At 41.0% G+C, this 23,295-nt stretch overlaps 1 protein-coding gene across 4 annotated transcripts; it reads left to right on the top strand.

Annotated features, from left to right (window-relative positions):
- Window positions 1-1,013: 1,013 nt before the first annotated feature.
- Window positions 1,014-22,215, top strand: LOC310957654 (dynamin-2-like). 4 transcript variants are annotated; one of them, XM_083928326.1, is made up of 20 exons: window positions 1,014-1,435; window positions 5,453-5,526; window positions 6,280-6,429; window positions 6,539-6,742; window positions 7,708-7,806; window positions 8,661-8,821; window positions 9,060-9,202; window positions 9,287-9,422; window positions 10,435-10,502; window positions 10,882-11,020; window positions 13,255-13,341; window positions 13,440-13,510; window positions 14,719-14,773; window positions 17,193-17,303; window positions 17,551-17,660; window positions 17,795-17,906; window positions 19,194-19,361; window positions 19,501-19,727; window positions 20,251-20,490; window positions 22,161-22,215. In XM_083928326.1, the coding sequence occupies exons 1-20, from the start codon at window positions 1,275-1,277 to the stop codon at window positions 22,198-22,200; spliced, it is 2,556 nt and encodes an 851-aa protein (XP_083784452.1). In that variant the 5' UTR covers window positions 1,014-1,274; the 3' UTR covers window positions 22,201-22,215. The 4 variants fall into 4 exon arrangements, with proteins under 4 accessions (XP_083784452.1, XP_083784453.1, XP_083784451.1 ...); XM_083928327.1 differs by lacking the exons at window positions 10,882-11,020; window positions 22,161-22,215 and adding exons at window positions 12,268-12,406; window positions 20,720-21,609; XM_083928325.1 differs by lacking the exon at window positions 22,161-22,215 and adding an exon at window positions 20,720-21,609.
- The last annotated feature ends 1,080 nt before the right edge of the window (window positions 22,216-23,295 follow it).

Genomic DNA, 23,295 nt, shown 5'->3' with positions numbered 1-23,295 from the left:
CCAATTACTGCTTAGCATCTATCATGGCTGCGTCTCTATGACTGAAATATGAGTAAAATCTGCGCTACATATGAATATAAATACAAATGTGCTCTAAATACGATGATTCAATCTTTCTTGGAAAATCTTACTTTTCACTAAAACATTTAAAAATAAATATGTTGCTGTTATTATAATCAATTACGGTGGTTGTTACTGTTTTCAACAGGTTAACTGAGTGTCCCAGTCTCACTCATGTTAGAACCATAGGTTAGAATATTAAAGCTTGTGAGTGATGAACAGCCAGTGTAAAGAATATTTGTATTAAATCCAGGTGGCCCACTTGTCTGTCTTCTTTGTTTGGCTTTGCAGCGCCCTCCTCTGGTTGAACGGGTGATCAGCCAGCCACAGCTATCCCAAATAACATGCACCAATATACTCCACCTCATACAGAGGCAAAAGAGTGTTGTTGTTTTTTTCTTCCCATGACATTACTGCTTTAGAGGCAAATGTAAGGGATTGTACACTGTGAGGATTGTAACATTTTGCAGATATTCACTTTATTTGTCTAACTGAGACAGCTGATCTACATTATTGTACTAAACGAGGACTGCTGGTTTTGTCCCAGTGTCAGTCCAGACATCTGTCAAAGACCATTGTAAACAGAACTAATTATTACAGAAAGTTAAATTTTTGTAATGTTTTTATTTTTGATTAAGCTAATTTAATTCTAGAGCTGATTTGCGAAAGGAAAACCTTCAGAATAAAACACTGGTATTTCCATGAATACACAATTTAAAACGTTTGTTTTCCAAATGAAACCCTTCAAGTGTTTCCTAGTTCGTAGGGAAAAACTGACTTTTCCTCCCGTTTTTAAAGTTCAAGTCCAAAAACTATATTGTAAAAATGATGACACGCATGAGTGAGGCTCCATTGACAGACAGTCCCAGCTGACCAATGACAGAGGAAAGTGTCGATGAAGGGGGGCGGAGCCACAATCTCCGGCGGAGGCTGGGTGTCGCCTGACCGGATGATGACAGAAGTTTTCGGTTTGATGTGGCTACTTCTGTCATGCAATAATCCAGCTAATAATCTCCCCCTATACTCTGACCGCAGTCGGGACTCTTGACTCTAAACCGTTTTGTGTTTTGATGAAATAAACTCGCAGAGACTGTGACAGGCTGCAGTGCCGTCTGGGAACTTTTAGTTTGCTGGGAGAGCGACCCTCTCTGGATCTTATTTGACCGGGGGAGCAGAGCAGGAGAAGAGCCCACCGGGCTGACCGAGGTGCCGCTATGGGAAACCGGGGGATGGAAGACCTAATTCCCCTCATCAACAAACTCCAGGACGCCTTCAGCTCCATCGGCCAGACGTGCAACTTGGACCTGCCGCAGATAGCGGTGGTCGGCGGCCAGAGCGCAGGGAAGAGCTCCGTGTTGGAGAATTTCGTCGGGAGGTTGTAGCCTAACGTTTATATGTAGTCTTGGATTGTTGTTTCTTTCACTTTTAGGACTGTATATTGTGACTTTTGCTGCTCTTTTTAGGAAAACTACGCCGAGCTTTTGCGTAAAAGTCGCCAACTAAGCACTTGGTTACGCGCTCTGTCGGTGCCTCCCAGTCTCTAACGTTGTTTTTTTTCTCCCAACGGATTCTTTTCCATTTTGGAGCCGAGCTATTCACGATCAGTTATTACACATTTTACGCATAGACAAAACAGCTGTTGATTGGGAGACGAAAACTGAGGAGAATTTGGCTTTAAAGGGCGTAGTAAAGGGATATTTTAGTCTAGAGCTCCGCATTTTGAATAAACAAGTAACTTCCTTGGCAGGATATTGGCACTGCGCTGCTCCATATTAGTCCCATTCTGTCAAACATTTACATAGGTTGTTTTTTCTTGAGACTGCTTGCACAGGGGCTGTAAATACATCTTTATAGGCCTCGCGTTACATAGGTCAGGTCAATGTTTTACTTTCAAGGGTGAGGTACAAAAAAGATTGTTGGCACGTTTAGGTGAGGTCATTGTCACATATAGATGAAGTATTGGCTCTTACAAATGAAAATGCCTTTAGTGTGTGTTCCCACCATGCCTTCACTGCTGAATGTCTTTGTGAGGCTGATGAATGAGTGTAACCCTTTGAATGGACCTCCTTTGATGACAAAACAGCAACAAACCAACTGTTGCATTAATGCCAAATGTTAAGATGACTGCTTAGTCTGTAACAGCGTAGAGAAAAACACTGCAGCAAAAACATAGTAACACAAGTCTTGGGGTGAAATGTATTCCTGAGGAAAGAGAAGGGAAAGAAGACATGCAGTGTTGCTGCCGTAGATGCTTAATCTTACGAAGCTTTGGGTTTTTTATCTCCAAGTGAATGGAGCCCTTTCCTCTTCTACATGTCAGAATGATATCACTTGTTTTCCAGGAGATAGGGAATGTTGATTAGCCGGCTACGTCTCCTTTTTTTCCTGTTGGCTTTTGTCTCCGAGTCCCAAGCAGTGGCTGTGGGAGACAGTAGGGGCATTGATGACTTTGTGCTGGGGTCATCAGTGATGTCACCAGCTGCACTGTCATGTGTATATGACACACTGGGTACCAGATACCCACAGAAGGCTAGTTAGCTGTTTTGGTGTTTGTTAATTAGGCTACTGACACGCAGAAGTGTGACGCTGGCTCGTGAGATAAGTTTATTTATTCATTTTTAATCAGCTGTAGTAGGGTTTTAGTCAGTCAGTGCAGCAACTAACAGTTTTTTTTACAATTATTTACCAATCTATTTATCGTTTGCCCCTTGAACATAAATATCAGTGGTTCCCAACATGGGGATAGTGACCCCTCTAGTCAGATGATTGATCTGAGGGGGGTCACAAGATAAATAATTAGAGATAAAAGCAGTCAATAAATATTTAACCAACTGTACAAAATATGGACATAGGTCCCTGAAGAGCCAAAATTAAGCTCAATGCCATCTTGGTAGTGCCTGACGTCGCTTTATGACACTTTCACATGCTCCTTGGATGGTCCCATTTCCCGAATTGGGGAGTCATTCTTCCAACTTCAGTGAGTTCAGGAGCGTTAAGTTGTAATGTGAAAATTACATGGACACTACAAAGATGTATTGTATTTTTGAACATTCCCTAAAACCACTAAAAATATTCCTTTACCTGACCTGTTAGCAGTGTTAATGCTAATAATCAATAAATAACTTTATGGTTATGTTACAATTGCATACCGTGTTACAGATTACATATGAGCAAAAAAAATGATATGCAATAAACATATTACTCAAAAGTTTATTAACATCAACTCAACATTCACTTTTTCCCGCCATATTTCATAATAAAATATTAACTCGGAAAGTCATGTACCAAATTTCTTGCGGACTTTCGAATTGGTGTTCCAACATTTAAGTATATTTTCCCAGTCTGTAGGAATTGACTCGAATTTGGAGCCAGCCTCAAGTGGCCATTCGAGGAAGCACAGTTTTTGGCACCTATGTGTTGGCTTAATTTTTTAGACCCAGAGGGTTAGCGCTTGGTTTTACCTCTTCAGGCCTCCAACAATTATTTAAGAATATCAATCTTACCTGTTCTGAGGGGAAAATCACTCTTTTGTGCTCATATGTAAGCTGTGATAATGGATGGCAAGCAGTCACTGCCGCTGTGCGGCTGTGGCTCAAGAGGTAGAGCGGGTCATCTACTAATCGGGAATACGTGTCCTTGATCAAGATACTGAACCCCAAATTGCACCTGAAGGCTTGGTTAGATTAGATCCTGGTAGACCCAGGACTAGGCGGAGAGATTATATCTCCACGCTGGACTAACTGGATCCCCCAGTTAGTCTTCAACTTCATATGTCTTGTTTTGTCCAGCCAGTGTTCAAAAATTAAAGGTTTTTCAGTATGCGATCAAACATTTCAGAGAAAAGCACCAAATCCTCACTGCAAAGAAGCTGAAACCAGAACATATTTGGCATTTTAGTCTAAAGCAATTTATCAATACTCAGCATTGTTGCAGATTCATTTTCTGTCAATCAATTAATCAATTCAACTGATTTTAACTTTTTGGTGTGAAAAATGGAGATTCTTTGTGATCATCGTTTGAAAACTAATGTGATAACTGTAATAACTTTCATTCATTGGAGCCCCCCCCTCCACACACACACACACACACACATTTTGAAACTTTGAAAACCCCTGGTTTATTGAATTAACTGTCTTGTTGGCAATCATGTTATTCATGTTATGCTGTCATAAGTGACAGGAAGAGATGAGGAAAGAGGATGGGAATCACTGTTGTGTAACATCCTGACTGCTCTGTCAGCAGTGGACAACAGGCACAGGGTGTGTGTGTATGTGTTTAAGTGTGTGTTGGTGTGTGTGTGTGTGTCTGTGTGTGTGTGTGTGTGTGTGTGTTTGTGTGTGTGTGTGTGTGTGTGTGTGTGTGTTTGTGTGTGTGTGTGTGTGTGTGTGTGGCGTGCTTACCTCACGCTGAAACTCGACTCAGTCTTTGCTGCTGACCTGGCAAACACACAGACAGAAGGACAGACGGACAGACATATTCTCATAGCCTGGAGAGATGTGTACTCAGTGACCTGGAAATGATCACAGTTCTATTGAACAGGAGTTTCCATTATGATGAATCTGTGTGTTATGAGGGGGGGGTTGTTTCTTTCTCTTTGCACTATTTATGATGGAAAGGGTTGTAAGTCAGTCTTTGCCTTGCATCAATAATGCACACATGTACACGCATACTCACTGTGGATCAACTTTAGCGCTTGTGCTCTTATTTTGATAGCAACTGACATATATTCAGTCTTTTAACATGAGAATGTTTAAAGACGAAATGCGTAATGCCCCCCCCCCCACACACACTTTATATTTATTGACTGAGAAACAACATCATGTAGCTGAATAATTCTATAAAAATTAACTTGATTTACCTTGTTCTTATTTTAACCTTTGAAATGACATGTTGTGACAGCAAAAAAGGCCATACTGGTTGATTGTGAAAGCGGCTTATTACGACCCATATTCATGTTTGTTTTAAGGCGCCGACCTCTAATAGCTGTAATAATTATGGGGGGAGTCAAAGGAGAAAGTCAGGTGACATGGTATAAGGAACGCCATAGACCCCATAGAGGTAGAGGTGGAGGATGCATCAAACAAACACAAGACTTTCACCCAGGAGACTGAAAAATACAAAATTACTCATTTGAAACCATGGTCTTTTCCTAACCATACAACCAAGTAGTTTTGTTGCCCCAACGTAGCTAAGTAGCTCTATTTCACAGCGTTAATTATGTGTTAATAACGGCGACTGTTTCACAACGTTACACAGGCCATATCTGCCATCTTGGGAGTCATTGGCAAGCGGCCGAGCCTGTCGTTTAGGTCTGAGGAGGTGTTGGACTTTCAATAGCCTTGTCCCTAAGTTGTCTGCGTGTATTAAACTTTATCTCTCTGTCTCTTTTTAGGGACTTCTTGCCCAGAGGATCTGGCATCGTCACTCGTCGTCCTCTCATCCTCCAGCTGGTTAACAATAAAGCAGGCAAGTTGTAACAGACGGGAAAGAGTTTGTGCTCTTAAATCCAGGCTTTTCAAGACATGGATTCTGATGTAGTAGCAAAAAAAGAATCATCAAATTCCATGTGCAAAGTTGAATACATGTGATGAGCGTCTTATGGACCAGGGGTCACCAATTACATTTGTTTAAGGACCAGAACTTTTCTAAGCAGACATTGTGAGGGCCACACTTTCATATATTTGTATTTATTTAGGCCTAATTAGCTTATTATTGTTTAATATTTTATGTTCTTACAAAATTAAGGATATATTATTTACCTATATCACCGTGAACAGACTCCTAAAAACATGGGAAATCCAAATACACCATTTAAAAATAGGCAAAAATAACAATAATTTATACTGCATAAAAAAACATGCATACACGTTGCATTCAGATATTCTGAGGTCAAGGGACCCCTTTAAAAGTGGCGAGGCCAGTTGTTCCCATGCCAAAATATAGCCTAACTTTGGAGCGTGGTTCGGACAATGTTGGTACCAAAAGATAATATTCTGCCGGTCGGATGGGAAGCTTTGGCAGGCTGTACTGGGTTTGGCCTGAAGGCTCCCAGTTAACAATCACTTCATATACTTTACTTTACTACGTATATCCATCTAAATGTACACATCAACGGGTTTCACACAAGTTTGCTCAAAAATGTCACATTTGTTTCTATATTCATCTCCTGTCAATCGATCACCCTCTCTCCTGTCTAAATTGCTCATTTTCTCCATGTAGAGTATGCAGAGTTCCTGCACTGTAAAGGACGTAAATTTGTGGACTTTGACGAGGTCCGTCTGGAGATTGAAGCAGAGACTGACCGGATCACTGGATCCAACAAGGGCATCTCCTCCATCCCCATCAACCTCCGTGTCTACTCCCCTAATGGTAACTCACACACACACACACACACACACACACACACACACACAGACAGACAAACTCTTCAACCTCTGATTGATCAATTCCCTCCTTCTACCCCTTCAACATCTCTCAGTGCTGAACCTGACCCTGATCGACCTGCCGGGGATGACCAAAGTGGCCGTGGGAGACCAGCCTCACGACATCGAGCACCAGATCAGGGACATGCTGATGCAGTTCATCACCAAGGAGAGCTGTCTGATCCTGGCCGTCACCCCGGCCAACACTGACCTGGCCAACTCGGACGCACTCAAGATTTCCAAGGAGGTGGACCCTCAGGGTAAGGGGACCTTGTGAGACCTTGAAAAGCGTGTATGTGTGTGTGTGTGTGTGTGTGTGTGTGTGTGTGTGTGTGTAGGATCGTGTTAAAATGTCGTGTCTTTTTCTTTTGCAAACCTTTCTCTGGATATATGGTACCATTTTTTTGGCTCTAATTTGGTACAAAGCTTATTACTGTATCTTGCAGCCAATATAACTCTTCCTCTTTCTATTAATCTTTGCCTCAGTGCAAGAGAATAATTAAAAGTGACATTAATAAAAGAATTCCTGGCAGCAGCGATATATTGTATAAAATTAGTGGAGATATAAATAAATGAAATCACCCGCACCTTTGGCCTTCTTTCATTCAAGTGAGTTGAATTCCAGCAAATGTTATTAGAGGTACAAGCTTGTAACTGTAGAATGAATGATAACTACAGCTTTAGCACATTAACTTCTAATGCCATCATCAGATTAATAACAAAATAATAACTTGTCTTGGATTACTTTGGCTTATGACCAACTATCTGCAAAACTAATGGCCTTCCCAATCAGTTTCACCTGTACATTGTGTTTAGTGCTAATAGTAAGATAATGTTAAGCAAATGTTAGCATGCTAACACCCTGAAACAAGTTGGTAAACAAGATTGGTTAATATCTGCTTAATATCAGCATGTTACATTGTCATTGAGGGCATGTTAGCATGCTGACGTTAGCAGTTAGCTCAGAGCACTGCTATGACTAAGTGCAGTGTCACAGAGCTGCTAGCATGGCTGAAGATGTAGAGAGGTCTTGTTTATATCTCTTAAGCAGTTTGTGATAGACTTTAAAATACTGCTACCACACTGTTTCATTGTGGGTTATTAGAATATAACGGTCTAAATAATATCCTCAAAAGATCTGTGTAAATCCTAAAATCTCTGTTTCATATGTGAATATTACAACATCAGTATTTAATACAATTAGCGATGACACCTTTGTCTTTAGGTCTACGGACCATTGGTGTGATCACCAAGCTGGACCTGATGGATGAGGGGACGGATGCACGAGACATCCTGGAAAACAAACTACTGCCGCTCCGCAGAGGTGAGACTACACACACACACACACACACACACACACACACACACACACACACACACACACACACACACACACATTTTAAATGCTTTATTTGAATCCACTGCACGCTTCAGCTGTGTCCAAGCCCCACATTGGACAGCTCCATTAATAATAGATTTATGTCATCAATATCATAAACACACTGATTTCAAGAGTGAGTCCGATTGCATCCCAGATGTCCTTATTCTTGATTGCGTCTTTATAAACACAGTTTGCTTTATCAAACAGAGGTGGGTATTTTTTAACCCTAATGATGAGTTTCTCCTCAAGGTCATCTGCCATGTTGAGCATTACATGTTCAACATGGCAGATGACCTTGAGGAGAAACTCATAGATTTTGCTTGGCTATCAGTGTTTCTAGCACATGTCAACTCGCTCTGAAAGTAATCCCAACGATATCATTCGGATGTAGTTGGCGAGACGTCTTTTTTTTTTCTTTTTTTTTTTACGATATATTTATAGATATGGTTCTTGGTGTTGACTCTCTAATGCTACACACTGGCTTTGAAATACAGCTATTACTATGATGTAAAACTGACTGACATGTTTAATCCACATCGGATGAACAGTTCTTCTTATACAGAGTTCTCAAATTTTGGAAGTCATCATAATTTAATATTTAGTTGCAAATCCTATTCAGTCAATGATGGTCTTTGGTCTACAACCCAAAAAGATCAGTAGACACTTCTTCTCTACTTTCAAGACTTTTCTTTTAACTACAGTTTGGTCTCCAGCAAGTGAGAGATATGTGGTTTTGGGTTAGCGGTCCACTGTTTGGCCATAAAAACCTCCTTTGTCTGCTCTGTATTCTTTTTTAGGTTACATCGGCGTGGTGAACCGCAGTCAAAAGGACATCGATGGAAAAAAAGACATTCGTGCAGCTCTGGCTGCTGAGAGGAAGTTCTTCCTATCCCACCCTGGGTACAGACACATTGCAGAACGTATGGGAACACCGCACCTGCAGAAGACCCTCAATCAGGTAAGACGCACACCTGATCACATATAAATACACATACAGATAACACTGTAGGTCCTTTTCATCCCTTGTATGTGGTAAAGCTCACAGGGCGACAAATTGTTGAAGATTAATTTGGTAACTAATGTCCAGGGCTGAAAATATTATTTCTGACATGTTTTATTCATAATGCGTTTTAATAAAAATGAGGTAACATGTTGCATAACTTTGGTAAAAATAAATAATTTTTGTGTCTCTGCAGCAACTTACCAACCATATCCGCGACACGTTGCCAGGGTTACGCAGTAAGCTGCAAAGCCAGCTGTTATCACTGGAGAAAGAGGTGGAGGAGTACAAGAACTTCCGTCCTGATGACCCCACACGCAAGACCAAGGCCTTGCTCCAGTCAGTATATACACATAAGCCGATACACAGATACATGTTTTCCACAATTTAGGACATTTCATGTAAACTATGTGCTATCTGTAGGATGGTGCAGCAGTTTGGCGTGGACTTTGAGAAGTGCATTGAGGGATCTGGGGATCAGGTGGACACCTCCAACTTGTCAGGCGGAGCAAAGATCAACCGCATCTTCCATGAGCGCTTTCCCTTCGAGCTGGTTAAGGTGACAAGTGTTTCTTTAATATATATTTTTTTAAGATTAATGAGTTATACTTATTTGACATTTAACTGGCAAGGAATCGCTCTTTTATTTTCCTGTTGACAGACAACCCCAACTGTGTCAAAGGATGTTTATTTCTAGCCTTTACACACTGGGGGCGCACTTTTGTGCAATTAATTTGCATGTTGATATGTTTTTTTCTGTTCACATAACACTACATAACGGTGAATATTAAGTGGTGAAAAAGCGCCGTCATTTTTTTAGGATCAAGGTCGATTGTTCTGAGCTTTTCGCACCATGATAAAGACATCAACCATGACGTCGTGTTGGATTATTAAGCAACAACATGGAGGCCCTGTAGTTCGCTACCAAGACAGCAAACTTTAACCTTGACAAAAGCAGCAAAAAACTGAACCACTCCTTCCGTTTTACATTTACATTTCACAATTAAATCCCTAGACACACAAATTACATAGCTAACTGTTCACCAGGGAGGGAACTCAAATTTAACTTGGAGCATTTCGCTAAAAGAAAACTCAATAAAGTATCTAACAGTAGCTCAGGATTCAGATAGACAGATGCTGCTCTTGGTTAGTATCTCAGTAGTTGGTCCTCTGCCTAGACAAATTTTGAACCTTTTTTTAAGTGTCTCAAGTTTGCATTGCTGCCGGCATGAATAGCTTTGATGCCAGGCAAGTATTTTGCATATTTGTGTCGTTACCTTAAGGGTTAACAAGTGGCTCAAGCAACCAAAGTTAAGTCAATGATGTGTACTGTGACGGTTTTGTATTTACACTACTGATAATATTATAAATGCTGGTGTCATACTGTTACTACATTCCCTAAGGTCTCTCATAAATCCAACTCTATGAAAGGGCACACAAACCCACAGACTATTCCTCCTGTCTGGCTTCATTTGTTGTTGTTGTTGTGTTTGTTCTTTGTTTGTTTGTCTGTCCGTCTGTTAGTAATATTGTACACTATGATATAAAAATGTTTTTGCCCTGTGTCTTAGATGGAGTTTGATGAGAAGGAGCTGAGGAAAGAGATCAGTTATGCCATCAAGAACATCCACGGAGTCAGGCAAGGCTTCTCTGTCAGCCTTTTCCCTGTTTGTCTGTGTCCATTCAGCTATGAAAAGACCTACACTCTTCTCTGTCTTCAAGCATCAATGTCTGTCTTGTTTTGTGTCCATTAATTGTGCTGTCTGTCCGTCTTTTTTTTGTATTTGAGAGCAGTTTTTAGTTAGTCTCCTTGGCTGCTTGTAAGCCTCATGGTTGTCTTCCACTCTACTTGTTCCAGTTTTTCTTCCACTACTCCACATTTGGTCCTCCTCAGTGCGTGTCTGCTCATGTCTTGCTCCATCCGTGTGCCTGTCTCACACTCTTCCTGTGTGACTTTCTACAACATACCCCCCTCCTGCTCCACGTCTCCATGTCTGTCTTGTCTGTATGTCCCTCAGGACAGGCCTGTTCACCCCAGACTTGGCGTTTGAGGCCATAGTGAAAAAGCAGATCATTAAGCTGAAAGAGCCTTGTCTGAAATGCATCGACCTGGTCATCCAGGAGCTCATCAACACAGTCAGACAGTGCACTAATAAGGTATCACTGCATGGTCTCCTGCCCGGCTGCCACACTCGTACATAACACACCACAGAGACCATACAGCTTTAGAGCTGCCAGAAGCCCTTTTGGTGCCAAACTCTTTTATAAAGCAGCAGTTTTGGTCTTTTTTTTTGCTATGTGCTTTTGGACATCATTTTGACATCTTGAATTGAAAAATCCAGTGGATTAATTCGAAGGGAGTGCTCAGTTTTTACAGTTCTGCTTTGAAATCCACTTGCATGAACATCAGTGGATATATCTGAATGTCCTGGCTGTACTGCAGTGCACTAGAGTGGTGTCTCTGAGAGGCTGTGTGGTTAGAAACAGACGGGCTGGTATGCGTTCCTGTACAGTTTCATCACAAAACAAGCTGCAGGTTTAGTTTCTCATACTGTCATACTTGAGAATATACCTGTGGTCACTCTTCCAGGTCTTCCACATCTGCACTTTCGGCGTCTCTGCACCGTTATTGCAGCTGGGGAGTGACTGTCACAGCACTGATTTTATACATATATATAATAAGTAGAACTCATACCTATATAGTATAGTTGTGACATCGCAACCGTACAGAAGTCCTAACGGCTCATTTAAAGACACAGTTTCTGAATATGGGCTGTGTGCATTTCTCTGTGGACTGAGAGTTTTGGTACTTATTGACCTGCTTTATAATAAAAAAAGACATGATAATCTCACGTTTTACGATATAGGACCTTCAAGACTACTGCCATTCTAGCTGTTCTGTAAGGCTGTACTTCAGCACAGTGTTGGTTTGAGCTAAATGCTAACATGTGTTATGTTGAGCAAGTATATGTTCATGTTTACCATCTTAATTTAGCATTTTATCATGCTAACATCTGATAGTATTAAACTATACTATTGGTCAATATTGGACAAGTGGAAATTTTGACCAGAGGGAATTTTAGGGAATACCAAAGTGATTAGGATTCATTGTCTGGGCTAAAAAGTTATAAGATGGATGCTGAAATTGCAATGAACAATTTTGAGAACCTGCAGCTTGTTTCTGTTCTGTACATGAAGTAAACTCTAACTAAATACCTGTTGTTTTTTTTCTCATATTCCTCAATTTTTCATCATTCTTTTACTTTTTCCCCCCCAAAACTATTCTATCCAACTTTGGGGCTTTCATTTTTCTGCTACCCTTTTCCCTCATCATGACCCATGCTACACTGCCTCCTCCCTTCACCTGACATTAAACCTCCAACTCCCATGATGCCTTACCACAGGACAGGCCTGTTCACCCCTGACTTGGCGTTTGAGGCCATAGTGAAAAAGCAGATCATTAAGCTGAAAGACCCCTGTCTGAAATGTGTCGACCTCGTCGTTACCGAGCTTGCGGCCCTGATCAGGAAGTGCACTGAAAAGGTAAACAGGAACAGTGGTGGGGCAGATTTAAAAGTGATGAATACAAAAAGAGAGTGCAAGCAATGAGTGATAGAGAGCAAAGTAAGAAAAAGGGAGTCAACAAAAATGTAATCATCTAAGTTGTCTGTCTGTTATTGTTTATTGTCCCCCCTAATCACTGCTTGAAGGCTTCCCTCAGCATCTTACCCTGCGGTTCCCTCTTTAATTATGAATCTAAAAGAGCATTTTTCCATTCTGATCCCGGACCCTTACCACCTCTCTTACCCCATCAGCACTGTGATTGGTGATCCACAACCCCTCACCCTGCCTCACCTATCAAATCAGATCCCCGCTTTCACACTAAGAAATTTGTCTGCTTAGAATTAGCAAACCTGTGGCCGTTTTCCACCTTGTCTTTCACAAAGGAGATATGTATGACTTATACACCGCTAACATCAATAATGCACCCCCCACCAGACCCTGTCCAATCTCCATCTCATTCTCGACTTTAACCTGATCTTTTTTTTTTCTTACTTCCTCCCTGATTTATTGAGACTCGCTATCAGCTTGAGATGACATCATGCTCACTGTTTCCTAACACTTGCTATCACAACATCTCTAGCTGACACGAAATCTCAAGCTGATATAGAGCTCATTAGCGCATGCCTCCTCGGTCTTTACGTGTCAAATGTCCTGCTGCGTATTTTGTGTTTATAATGTTATATTTGCTGTCAGTGGTTTGGTTTGGCTGCTTATGTGGGTACACAGTGTTCGCAGTTGTTGTGTAAGCACACACAGGTGTGTGCTTGTGTGTCCTGTAATCACGGTGCCTGCAGCAGTGCTTGTGTTTTCTGTATGCGCGTCTACAGCTGGGATCATACCCTCGACTGAGAGAAGAGACAGAGAGAATCGTCACCACCTACGTCAGAGAGAGAGACAGCAAGACCAAAGACCAGGTGTGTGTGTGTGTGTTTGTGTGAGACAGATGTACCCCACCTGTACCTTTGTAGACTCTCACTTCATTGTGTGCTGTGTGTAATGTTTTGCCTCTCAGGTGCTGCTGTTGATTGACATTGAACTCTCCTACATCAACACTAATCATGAGGACTTCATTGGATTTGCCAAGTAAGATACTTATTCATGAGCTTCATTAGGGCTAAGAGACGGAGATTGCTCTTGAGAAGTTCTAGGTCTGAGACAATAAGTCGATTAGGCGACAGAACATGAAGATGAGGATGAAAATGAACAGTAGAATTCTTACCTTTCCGGCATGTCTCACAGCGCTTCCCTCCAAAGTCCCACCCTCTCCCCCTGCCTGACCTCTGACGCTCCCTCCACCCCGACATGTGCGGGGAGAGAGAAATTCTGTGTTCCAGTGCAAAGTCCAAAGTTTCGGACCTTCAACTAGGCAAAGTGCATTGTAATGCCTTTCAAAGTGGAACCTCCTACTAGCGAATTTGGGGGAGATCGACCTACCTCAAATTCTCTAGTAGGAGGTTCCACTTTGAAAGGCACTGGAACGCAGCGTGAGCAGCGTGAGCAGCGCAAGTGAAGCGGAGCGACAGATGACAGGCAGGAAGCTAAGCAATAATTTTATTCAGACCGAATGTTTTGTTACTTATCTGTGGGCACATAATAAGCCAGTTGGGCCAATAAATATTACCATCACCATTTCTATTTCAAAACTGCAAAATCAACATGACTGAAAGGCCAAAAATTTGTAGAAGCACTGTACCTCTACATTTCCCCACTGGCTTATGTGAGCAGCTCTTCTCAAAAATATGGACCTACACATGAAACACTAAACTTTTAGGCGTTTGTACTCATTACACTAGAAGAACAATTTTTATAACGACACCATGAAATCACTTCGACAATTAGATTATTTTGTGTTACAACTTTTCTACATCTGTGACTTTGGGCACAGAAAAACATGAAGGTGATGCATCATATGATGAAATTATATATAAACTATATAATTAACTATAAACTACACATACAGTTTTTGTTTTGTTAATAGACTCAATAGATTGAGTGTTGGGTTTCGACCCTATAAACGAGATAGAATAAGTCAGTTGAAGACACTCATCTTGGGCTTTAAGAAATTGTGATGGGAACTTTTCACCATTTTCTGAAATCTTAAGACCAAACTAACTAAGAAAACAATGGGCAGAATAATACATGATGAAAGTAACCATTAGTTGTAGCCCTGACCCCCCCTGAGTAATAGTGATATCAGAATGATCTAAACGATATAATATGCCTTTGTTAGACCATCCCTTCATCTTTGGATATTATACCAGAGTTAATGTTATTGAATCTTTCTCCTGCAGTGCCCAGCAAAGGACCACTGCTAATGCCACCAAGAAGAGAGTCATGCCCAATCAGGTAACACACCTATTTGAACACCATAGAAAACATCTGTAGCTTCATAGCTGTTGCTGTTTCTGCTGTTACTTCCATTTCTCGTTCTCTCTGTCGTTGTCTCAGCCAGTCTCTCCTGTCATTGTTTCCCTCTGTTGCTTCACATTTACACACTCTTGTCTGTGCCCCTCTCGTCTTTTATTTCCCTTTCCTCTTTCTCCTCTTCTGTTCCTCCTTTTTATGACCCAGGGAGAGATTCTTGTAAGTACTGTAACCCCCTCTGCACCTCCACTTGTCACTTCCTCTTTGGGTGGGTGGGGGACTCAACGGTCATTCAGGCCATGTCGAGAAAGAAAGAGTTGTGCTCCTCGATGTAGAAGAGGGAAGTGAAAGAGTTACACTGGATGCGTCAGAGCTAGATACCGTGTACCAAGATGGCAGCAATTCATTCCAATTGTCCAAGTTTCTCACTCAGCATATAGGCCAAAATGAGTTTTTTTTTTTCATGCTGATTTAATTCTGCATAGAGCACTGCAGGGAGGATGTGTTTTTGTAGACCAGCTTCAAAGTTAGCTTTGCTCTGGTTCCATCGACAAAAGACAAATGGGATTTTTCCTTTGGATTTTGGATTATTGCAGGAAATAAACTGTGGCAAACATTCTCCAGAAGTAAAAATAAATAAAATAAAGTTACGGTATAAACCAACTACAATAGAGTCACATGACAGTGTCCCCTATGGCAAGATTTTCTAACATTTAATAACTAGACTGAATATGTACAGTATTGCAGATATCCGTTATTCAATTCTTTGTGGTCAAAAAGAACATTTCAGATATCCACAATGCCATTTTTGCTAGTTCAAATGACATCACTTTTGCCTTTTATGCCTTATAATTCTAGATATCTGCAATTACATTTTAGATATCTAGAATGAACATTCTGGATATCTGTAATGTCATTCCTAACTAGGAAAAACTCCCATTTCAGATATCTACACTCAGATTGTTACAAGTCATAATTTTAATTTCAGATATCCCAAATGAAAAACCATTCCAGATATCCATAATGTAATTTGGATTATCCAAAAAACATTCTGACTAATAAAAATGTCATTACGCATATGTACAACGGCAATTTTACGAGTAAGAATGACACTACACATATCCAGAATGTTTATCACATGTAAAATCGCTTGCCATAGTCACCACCACTAGCTTCCTACTGATTTCATGTGTTTGAAGTACAACACTCTCTGTAATTCAGACTCAACCACAGAAAAAATTTGGTCTTGTATATATTTCCCTACTGTAAATATTCATTCCTGTAAATTTAAATTTGAGTTTTTTCTGTATTGTCTGTATAATACTTGTTGTTTGTATATCTGGAGTTTTGTAACAAAAATAATTTCCCCCTGGGATTATTAAAGTATTTCTGATCTGATCAGGTCTGAACCTTCCAAATTCATGTGTGAGGTATTTACAGATGTATTTTACAGACCTGTGTTAACCACAGACCTTATTTCAGGCATCTAACCAAAACCCATTGACTTCAAGACGAAGTGCAAAAATGTATTTTTTAGGACTAATTTCTGCAGCACTATTGTTTTGATCCTATGTGAGATATAAGTAGCCAATCTGGTTATCCATGTCTCTGATTCTAACACAGCGGTGTGAACAAATAAACTGCACGGGTCACAAAGCAAGCGACAGCCAGCAGTTTAAAATGATGATCTGGGGGGCCGCTTCAGCCCTCATTAAACTGTTCCCATTTAGAGTCAGTGTGCAGACTTCTCTCCAAATCAGGTGTATATTGACATTGAGTTTATTTAATTATGAAATATGTGCATAGGCATAAAAGAGACCCACTTAAAAGTAGATTCGATGTCCGAAATACTTTTTTTAGAATCCTCCTCTTTCACTCCTCTATGCCTTCAAAGCCCTGATTATAATAGAGGTCTATGGAGAAAAGGCTTTTTCGGCTGCAAGGGAATCTTTTAATCCAGCAACACGGTCTGCCACTGAGACAAATTGGTGCACGGCTGACTCTCCAACTCTATCATACATTCATAGCTGCACCGCCCAGATCAGGGTTACGCATATGTCTGCTTATTATTTCTCCGTGTCTGTTCCCTTTGTCTCCTTGTCCGTCAGTCTGACAGAGAGATGGATACTGAGAAGGTGACTTCTTATTGCAGTCTGTGGTGTATTTTCAATTCATGCTGTATGGGTTGATCTGAGTCTTCTCTTTTTTATATATATTAAATTACTGTTGCACTTGCATGGCTGTCGTGCTGTATTGTGATGCAAATTCTCTGTATATGTCCATATTTTTTTATCTCATATCTTCCATTTTTGTTTTTAGTATTCTGTTTGCCTTCTGTAGATACATATTACCCCTCTTGCTGGGTTTTTAGTTTAGTCAGCTGTTGGACTCTTCTGTGCAGGTGATCCGCAGAGGCTGGCTCACTATCAACATCAGTATCATGAAGGGAGGATCCAAGGACTACTGGTTTGTCCTGACTGCTGAGTCCCTTTCCTGGTACAAAGATGAGGAGGTAAGGCTGCTCGTGGGACAGTAAATGCATGAAAATGGATCTTATCCTGTTTCTACGGGATAGAGAGGAAGTGGTCATGTTTTCAAAGACAAAAGCTCCAGCATCTGGTGGTAAAATAATGAGTAATAATTAGAGTTATTTTCATAAACGTGCCAAATCACTTGAAGCTGCTCTGGTGACTTGATGGTGTATTTGCTATAGTTTGCTGCTTGTATATTTGTCATTATATCGCTGGGTGTTTTATCAGGAGAAAGAGAAGAAGTACATGCTGCCTCTCGACAACCTGAAGCTGAGAGATGTGGAGAAGGGCTTCATGTCCAGCAAACATGTCTTTGCCATCTTCAATACTGAGCAGAGGTGTGGATTCTATGATCATCTAACACAAACATGTTTATGGTGTTATATCTGTTCTAAACTCAAGTTAATTATAAGTTTTATTTATAAGTGTGTTTATGTGTGTGTGTGTGTGTGTGTGTGTGTGTGTCTTACAGGAATGTGTATAAAGACCTGCGTCAGATTGAGTTGGCATGTGACACTCAGGAGGATGTAGATAGCTGGAAGGCTTCGTTTCTCAGAGCTGGTGTTTACCCAGAGAAAGACCAGGTACAGCAATGCACTGTTCTACAACCACATTGTGTGCAATTCACTGCCCTGCTGGTCCAGGAAAGCACACTGGGGGATCCAGTATGCAGGCCACAACTATCCACAGTTTAACTTTCACACTAACAAATTCAGGACATTTACTAAAGAGAGTGTATCCAACGACATCTGTTTTCCATGAGCAAAAATACTGCTGTGCTGTGAACAGAAGGCTGCAATCTTCATTTCCTTGCTGGAGTCATCTCAAAGGATCAATAAATAGAAGTCTAATTCTTAGTCTAAAACCAAGAATGACTATTGTGCCTTGAACTGCATTTGTTTGACTGTGGACAAGAACGAAGAGCTGTGCCCACGACTACACTGCTTCAAATCTTAAAGGTCCCTTATCATAAAAAGTAACATTTTCTTTTTTTATTATAAAGCAGGTCAGGGTGCTACATGAATACTGTGAAAGTATCAAAACACTCAATCCACGGAGAAATGCACACAGTCTGTATTCAGATACTTTTGTACGATTGTGACGCACAACTATACTAAACTATAATTACTATATTTTTAGTATTATACTATTATTGTGATATAACATCCTATATAAAGGTAGGAAGTGTTACTACAGTGCTGATACAGTCATTCCCCGGCTGCAGTGATGTTGCAGAGTAGTGGAGAGTTCAGACTAGGAAGACCCGGGAAACACTGACCAATCAGAGTAGACTGGGCTTTTTCAGGAGGGGGTCTTAAAGAGACCGGGGCTAAAACGGAGCCTTTCAGACGGAGAGTGAATACAGCTATATTTAGACAGACAGCATGAGAAAAATAATGTGTTTTTTGAACATTTATGCCTGTAAACATGTTCTAGTAGAAACCAAAAATACAAGTTTGAACCTGAAAACTAGCATAATATGAGACCTTTAAGTATTTCTCTACAACAATAAATATGCAAGCAGTCAAATAAAAGATTAAAAAAAAAACTCTTTAGTTATTATTTATTAGATTTAAAGAGTTTTATACTCAAACTCTCAGCTAATCTGCTTCATTAGGACTATGCGGGTGTGCATTGATCAGATGGGATTGACAGTTGCCAAACAAACAACTAGCTGTCCTCAGATTCAGATTCACATTTGCATCCTAATTAGTGCTTATAGGTGTGTGACATCACATAACACACGACTTCAAACTAGTAGTAGCAGCAACCTGAGGGAGAAAAAACATTTCCAGGATCGCTCTCACACAAACGAAACATCTCTGCTTCTCCATCCCTCATATCTCCATATTTGTCTTGGTCTCCTCCAGCCTGAGAGCGAAGATGCGATGAACCCTAGCGACACTGTGTCCATGGACCCACAGCTGGAGCGGCAGGTGGAGACCATCCGTAACCTTGTGGACTCGTACATCGGCATCGTCAACAAGTCCATCAGAGACCTCATGCCCAAGACCATCATGCACCTCATGATCAACAGTGTACGTGTCTCTTTTTCAACTAGTCATGAGATATGAGAAATAAGTTGATAAGTCATTTATCAGTAACACCGGTCACTGTCTCATGTATATTCTTGCTGTCTACCTGTATTAACTTCCTTTTTTCATCTCCCATGTCCAGGCGAAGGACTTCATCCACTCTGAGCTCCTAGCCTACTTGTACTCGGCCGGGGACCAGGGCAGTTTGATGGAGGAGTCACCGGAGCAGGCTCAGAGAAGAGATGAGATGCTGAGGATGTATCATGCATTGAAGGAGGCCCTTGTCCTCATAGGAGACATCAGCACCACCACTATTTCCACCCCAGTGCCTCCACCAGTAGACGACAACTGGATCGCCAAGGACCCAGGGTAACAAACGTGAACAAGCACATATCAGCCAAAAGCTTGTTGCAGATATATGGGTATCTGTGTGAGTACCAAGAGATGTCAGTGCAGACAGTAAGAAATACTGTCACCATTACATAGTTTGGCCACCAGAGGCCACTGAAATGTTGATTTTTACCTTCATTATTACATACTAGAAGACTTCTATCTTGTTATTTGCCACTTGATGCACATAAATGAAATAATGTGTACTCAAACTCCAATGAAATAATATCTACTTCATATGATCCTAATTATAATCAGCATTTTTGAAAATCCTCTAATCAAAAATATGCATACAACCTCTTTATGAACTATAATAATGTTCTCAGAACATACATAACGTATGACATCAACAGTTTATGTAAAATATTATATTCTTAACTAATAATCCACGCTGATCTTGTACTTTCATGTTAACAGTCTTCAGTGAACAGAAGGTTTAATTAGGGGCGTTTCATTTTCAAATGTGACTCTTCACTCATAGTATCCTGTCTCTCTGTCTCAGCCCTCCGCCGGCAACCCGCCCCGCCTCAGCAACAGCACCCCCTCCAAGCCGGCCCCCAGCAGCGAGGGGTCCCACCCCGGGTCCTCCCCCCCCTCTCAACCCCTCACCAGCATTCGGGGCACCGCCCGTGCCAACTCGACCCCCGGGCCAAACGGCCTACGCAGGCGATCCCAACTCTATCCCTCTTGTCCCTTCCAGGCCGGCCCGCGTGCCTCCTGCGCTGCCGCCCGGGATTCCCAGGTAAAATCGTACACACACAGAAACACACACAATCTGATGTCTGTTGTGGCTTTGGAAATGGTGGAAGTGGCTGGGACTGCTGGTGAAGGGTTGTACTGTATGTTCTGGCTTCTGGTGTTTTGGGAATATTTGGTGCATGACTATCTGATGATATTTTTGCCTTGCATGTTTCAACTCTCCCTCCTCCTCCTCCCCCAACCACCTCTCCACCTCTCTCTTCCTGCAGCAGAAGACCCCCAGCTGCCCCCAACCGACCCACTGTCATACGTCCTTCAGAGCCATCCCTGCTTGACTAGAAACACCTATAAAAACACCTTTCCTTTTGTTTACACTTTTATATTTCTCTAGAACAGAGAGTCATCTGTTTTTCATTTATATTCCTATAACTACAACGTTGTACTACTGTAATTGGTAATCTGATGCTGTTTCAGTCTGTGCATTTCAGAAACATTAAGTATGTTATTTTGATTTCATGTGTAGGTGTAGGTTTTTAACAAAGAATATGATAAAACTGATTCACTATTATGAAAGGGATACATTTGATGATTTTATTGGCTTATGGGTTATAAACCAGCAAGTCATCTTGAATTTTGCTTTTTTCATTTGAAATGAAAGTTTTAAAATGATTCACAACTTTTATATAATGGTAAGAAAACTCTTTTAAAAGTAATGTTGTGAGTTGTATACTTCCTAACGTTTTGTCATTAAAACACACTAAGCACCTCATTAAGGAAGCAGCGCTTTTCCATAAAGTCTTTTTTCTCTTCATTGTTGGTAGATTTTGGAAGCCTTCAAATGAGCTTATTAAAATCAGACTGACCGATGGAATTTGTATGGCTCAATATTTTTTTCATAGTTCTGGAGTATAGTTTTTGTTTTGGACCCATGACTAATGAGACAGAGGAGTAGGAGGAGGAAGGAGGAGAAAGCACAGCAGCACTGTCTTTGTGTGTGTGTGTGTGTGCGTGCGTGCGTGCGTGCCTGCGTGCGTGCCTGCGTGCGTGCCTGCATGCGTGCGTGTGTGTGTGCGTTTGCAGTTGAAATTGAGAAGAGCAACATTTTGTAATTACTTATTGTCCCATTTGAAAGCCATATGAAAAAAATGAAACATGCAAAAGAAAGGGCCTCTCTTTCAGATGTTGAAATAGAGAATAAAGAATAAAGGAATAGAAAAAGGTGTGGTGGCTGGTGCTTGTTCTCGCTGTTTGACATTCTTTGCTCAATGTCTTTTCTCAGATTCTCATGCACCTCGGAGCCTTTCTTTGTCTATTTCTGTCATTAGATCTGCTGTTTCAATGCATGTAACAGTAAACATGTAGTGCATATACTTCCTGTCAATGTTTGATACTCTCGGCGTACAGTTCAATCCTGGTCATGAGCTTTTGACTTGGTAGTCAAATGGAGACAGCCGTGCAGAACGAGAACGTTTCACTTTTCTGTCTGCAGCATGGCATGACCACCCTTCCTTCCTACCCTACTGTATGATGGAGCTCGGGGTTGCCATGGTAACCATGGTTGCCAATGGTAACTCACTGTAAAGTCATTGATTTTGTGCTAAACAGAGGTATGCAATCCTACTGTTTTCTTCTCCGCTGGGTCTGTCAACCGTTACTGATCCACATAAGAGCAGAGAGTGATGATAAAAGTGTTCTCGTGGTCTCCTCACACAGGCGACCTCCACAAGTCCCCTCTCGTCCCAACCACTGGTAAAGGACACTCGGATGTCGAGGACTCTTGGATTCTGTAGCCACACGGCGGACTCAGTCAGCACTAGCTGGATGAGTTAGAAGTTGAGGCATACCAAAGATTTTCTGTTCTCTCAAGCTGTTTCCTACATGTATGCCCTCAAACTGAAACTGTTGATGATGCCTTGATTTTTATTAGACGTTTAAGGAAGGAAAAGAAACGGAATTATGCAAATGATTGTGGTTGGATCAAAGCTGACATACTGTATGTGTTGGGTTTGCCTATTTCCATGACGTAACTGGTAACTTCTGTACATACAGGTATGTTACCGAGGTTACACAGCATTTTTAGTATTTAATTATACTGTAGAGGAATGAATCTCTGTTTTTCTCTTTTTAATAAATACTACTGAAATACCTGTCGGTCACATTTGAGGGTGGATGAGACAACTTGGAAATGGGAAAAAAAATCTGTGCTAAATTAAAACATCAAGAAACTGTATCTTGAAACAAACCTGGCATAAAGCATATTCCAGGCAGTATATTGTTATTCTTCCTACAATCAGTCATGCAAGTATCTGATCAAATAAACCTGCTATTTAACCTTTATACCATCTTCAACTTAATGTCAGATAATGTCAAAGTTGTTTTTGAAAATGTTTTTGTAAGTCCTTAAGGTCAGAGATTGGGGGGAGCTACATAGGCAGGAATAAAGTGTTTTTGCTGCTTTTGGTCTCCTGATTGTTTCCTCAAAGTGGCTTGAGGAAAAATACAGCAAATTTACACGCAGGGTTATAATCCTGGATTTAAAAAATTTACCAAATGTGTTTTTTGTGGTTTAAAGGTCCCATATTATGCTAATTGTCAGGTTAACACTTTAATATGCATGTACTCAAAAAAACATGAGCCACATCTGAAGGTCAGACTAAACCACAGTGATGGTTCCATGACCCAATATTATGATTTTCTGGCAGGCTGACATGTTTACAAAAAGCCCTGCATATATCTATTATTCTGTCTGTCTGAATATACCTGTATTCACCCTCTGTCTGAAATGCTGCTTTTCCGTGCCTGTCTCTTTAAGCCCCCCTCCTGAAAAAGCCCAGTCTGCTCTGATTGG

This window comes from Echiichthys vipera (genome assembly GCF_963691815.1).
Source record: "Echiichthys vipera genome assembly, chromosome: 2".
NCBI classification, from domain to species: Eukaryota; Metazoa; Chordata; class Actinopteri; order Perciformes; family Trachinidae; genus Echiichthys; species Echiichthys vipera.
The sequence above is the reverse complement of the archived record's forward strand: the minus strand, read 5'-3'. Positions and strand labels throughout refer to the sequence as shown.

Excerpts from the sequence above, each read along its gene's own strand:
- LOC310957654 (XM_083928324.1), top strand. The coding sequence starts at position 1,275 with ATGGGAAACCGGGGGATGGAAGACCTAATTCCCCTCATCAACAAACTC. Across the intron at positions 8,822-9,059 it reads TGCAGAAGACCCTCAATCAG|CAACTTACCAACCATATCCG; the intron begins GTAAGACGCACA and ends GTGTCTCTGCAG. Across the intron at positions 14,774-17,192 it reads AGAGAGTCATGCCCAATCAG|GTGATCCGCAGAGGCTGGCT; the intron begins GTAACACACCTA and ends TCTTCTGTGCAG.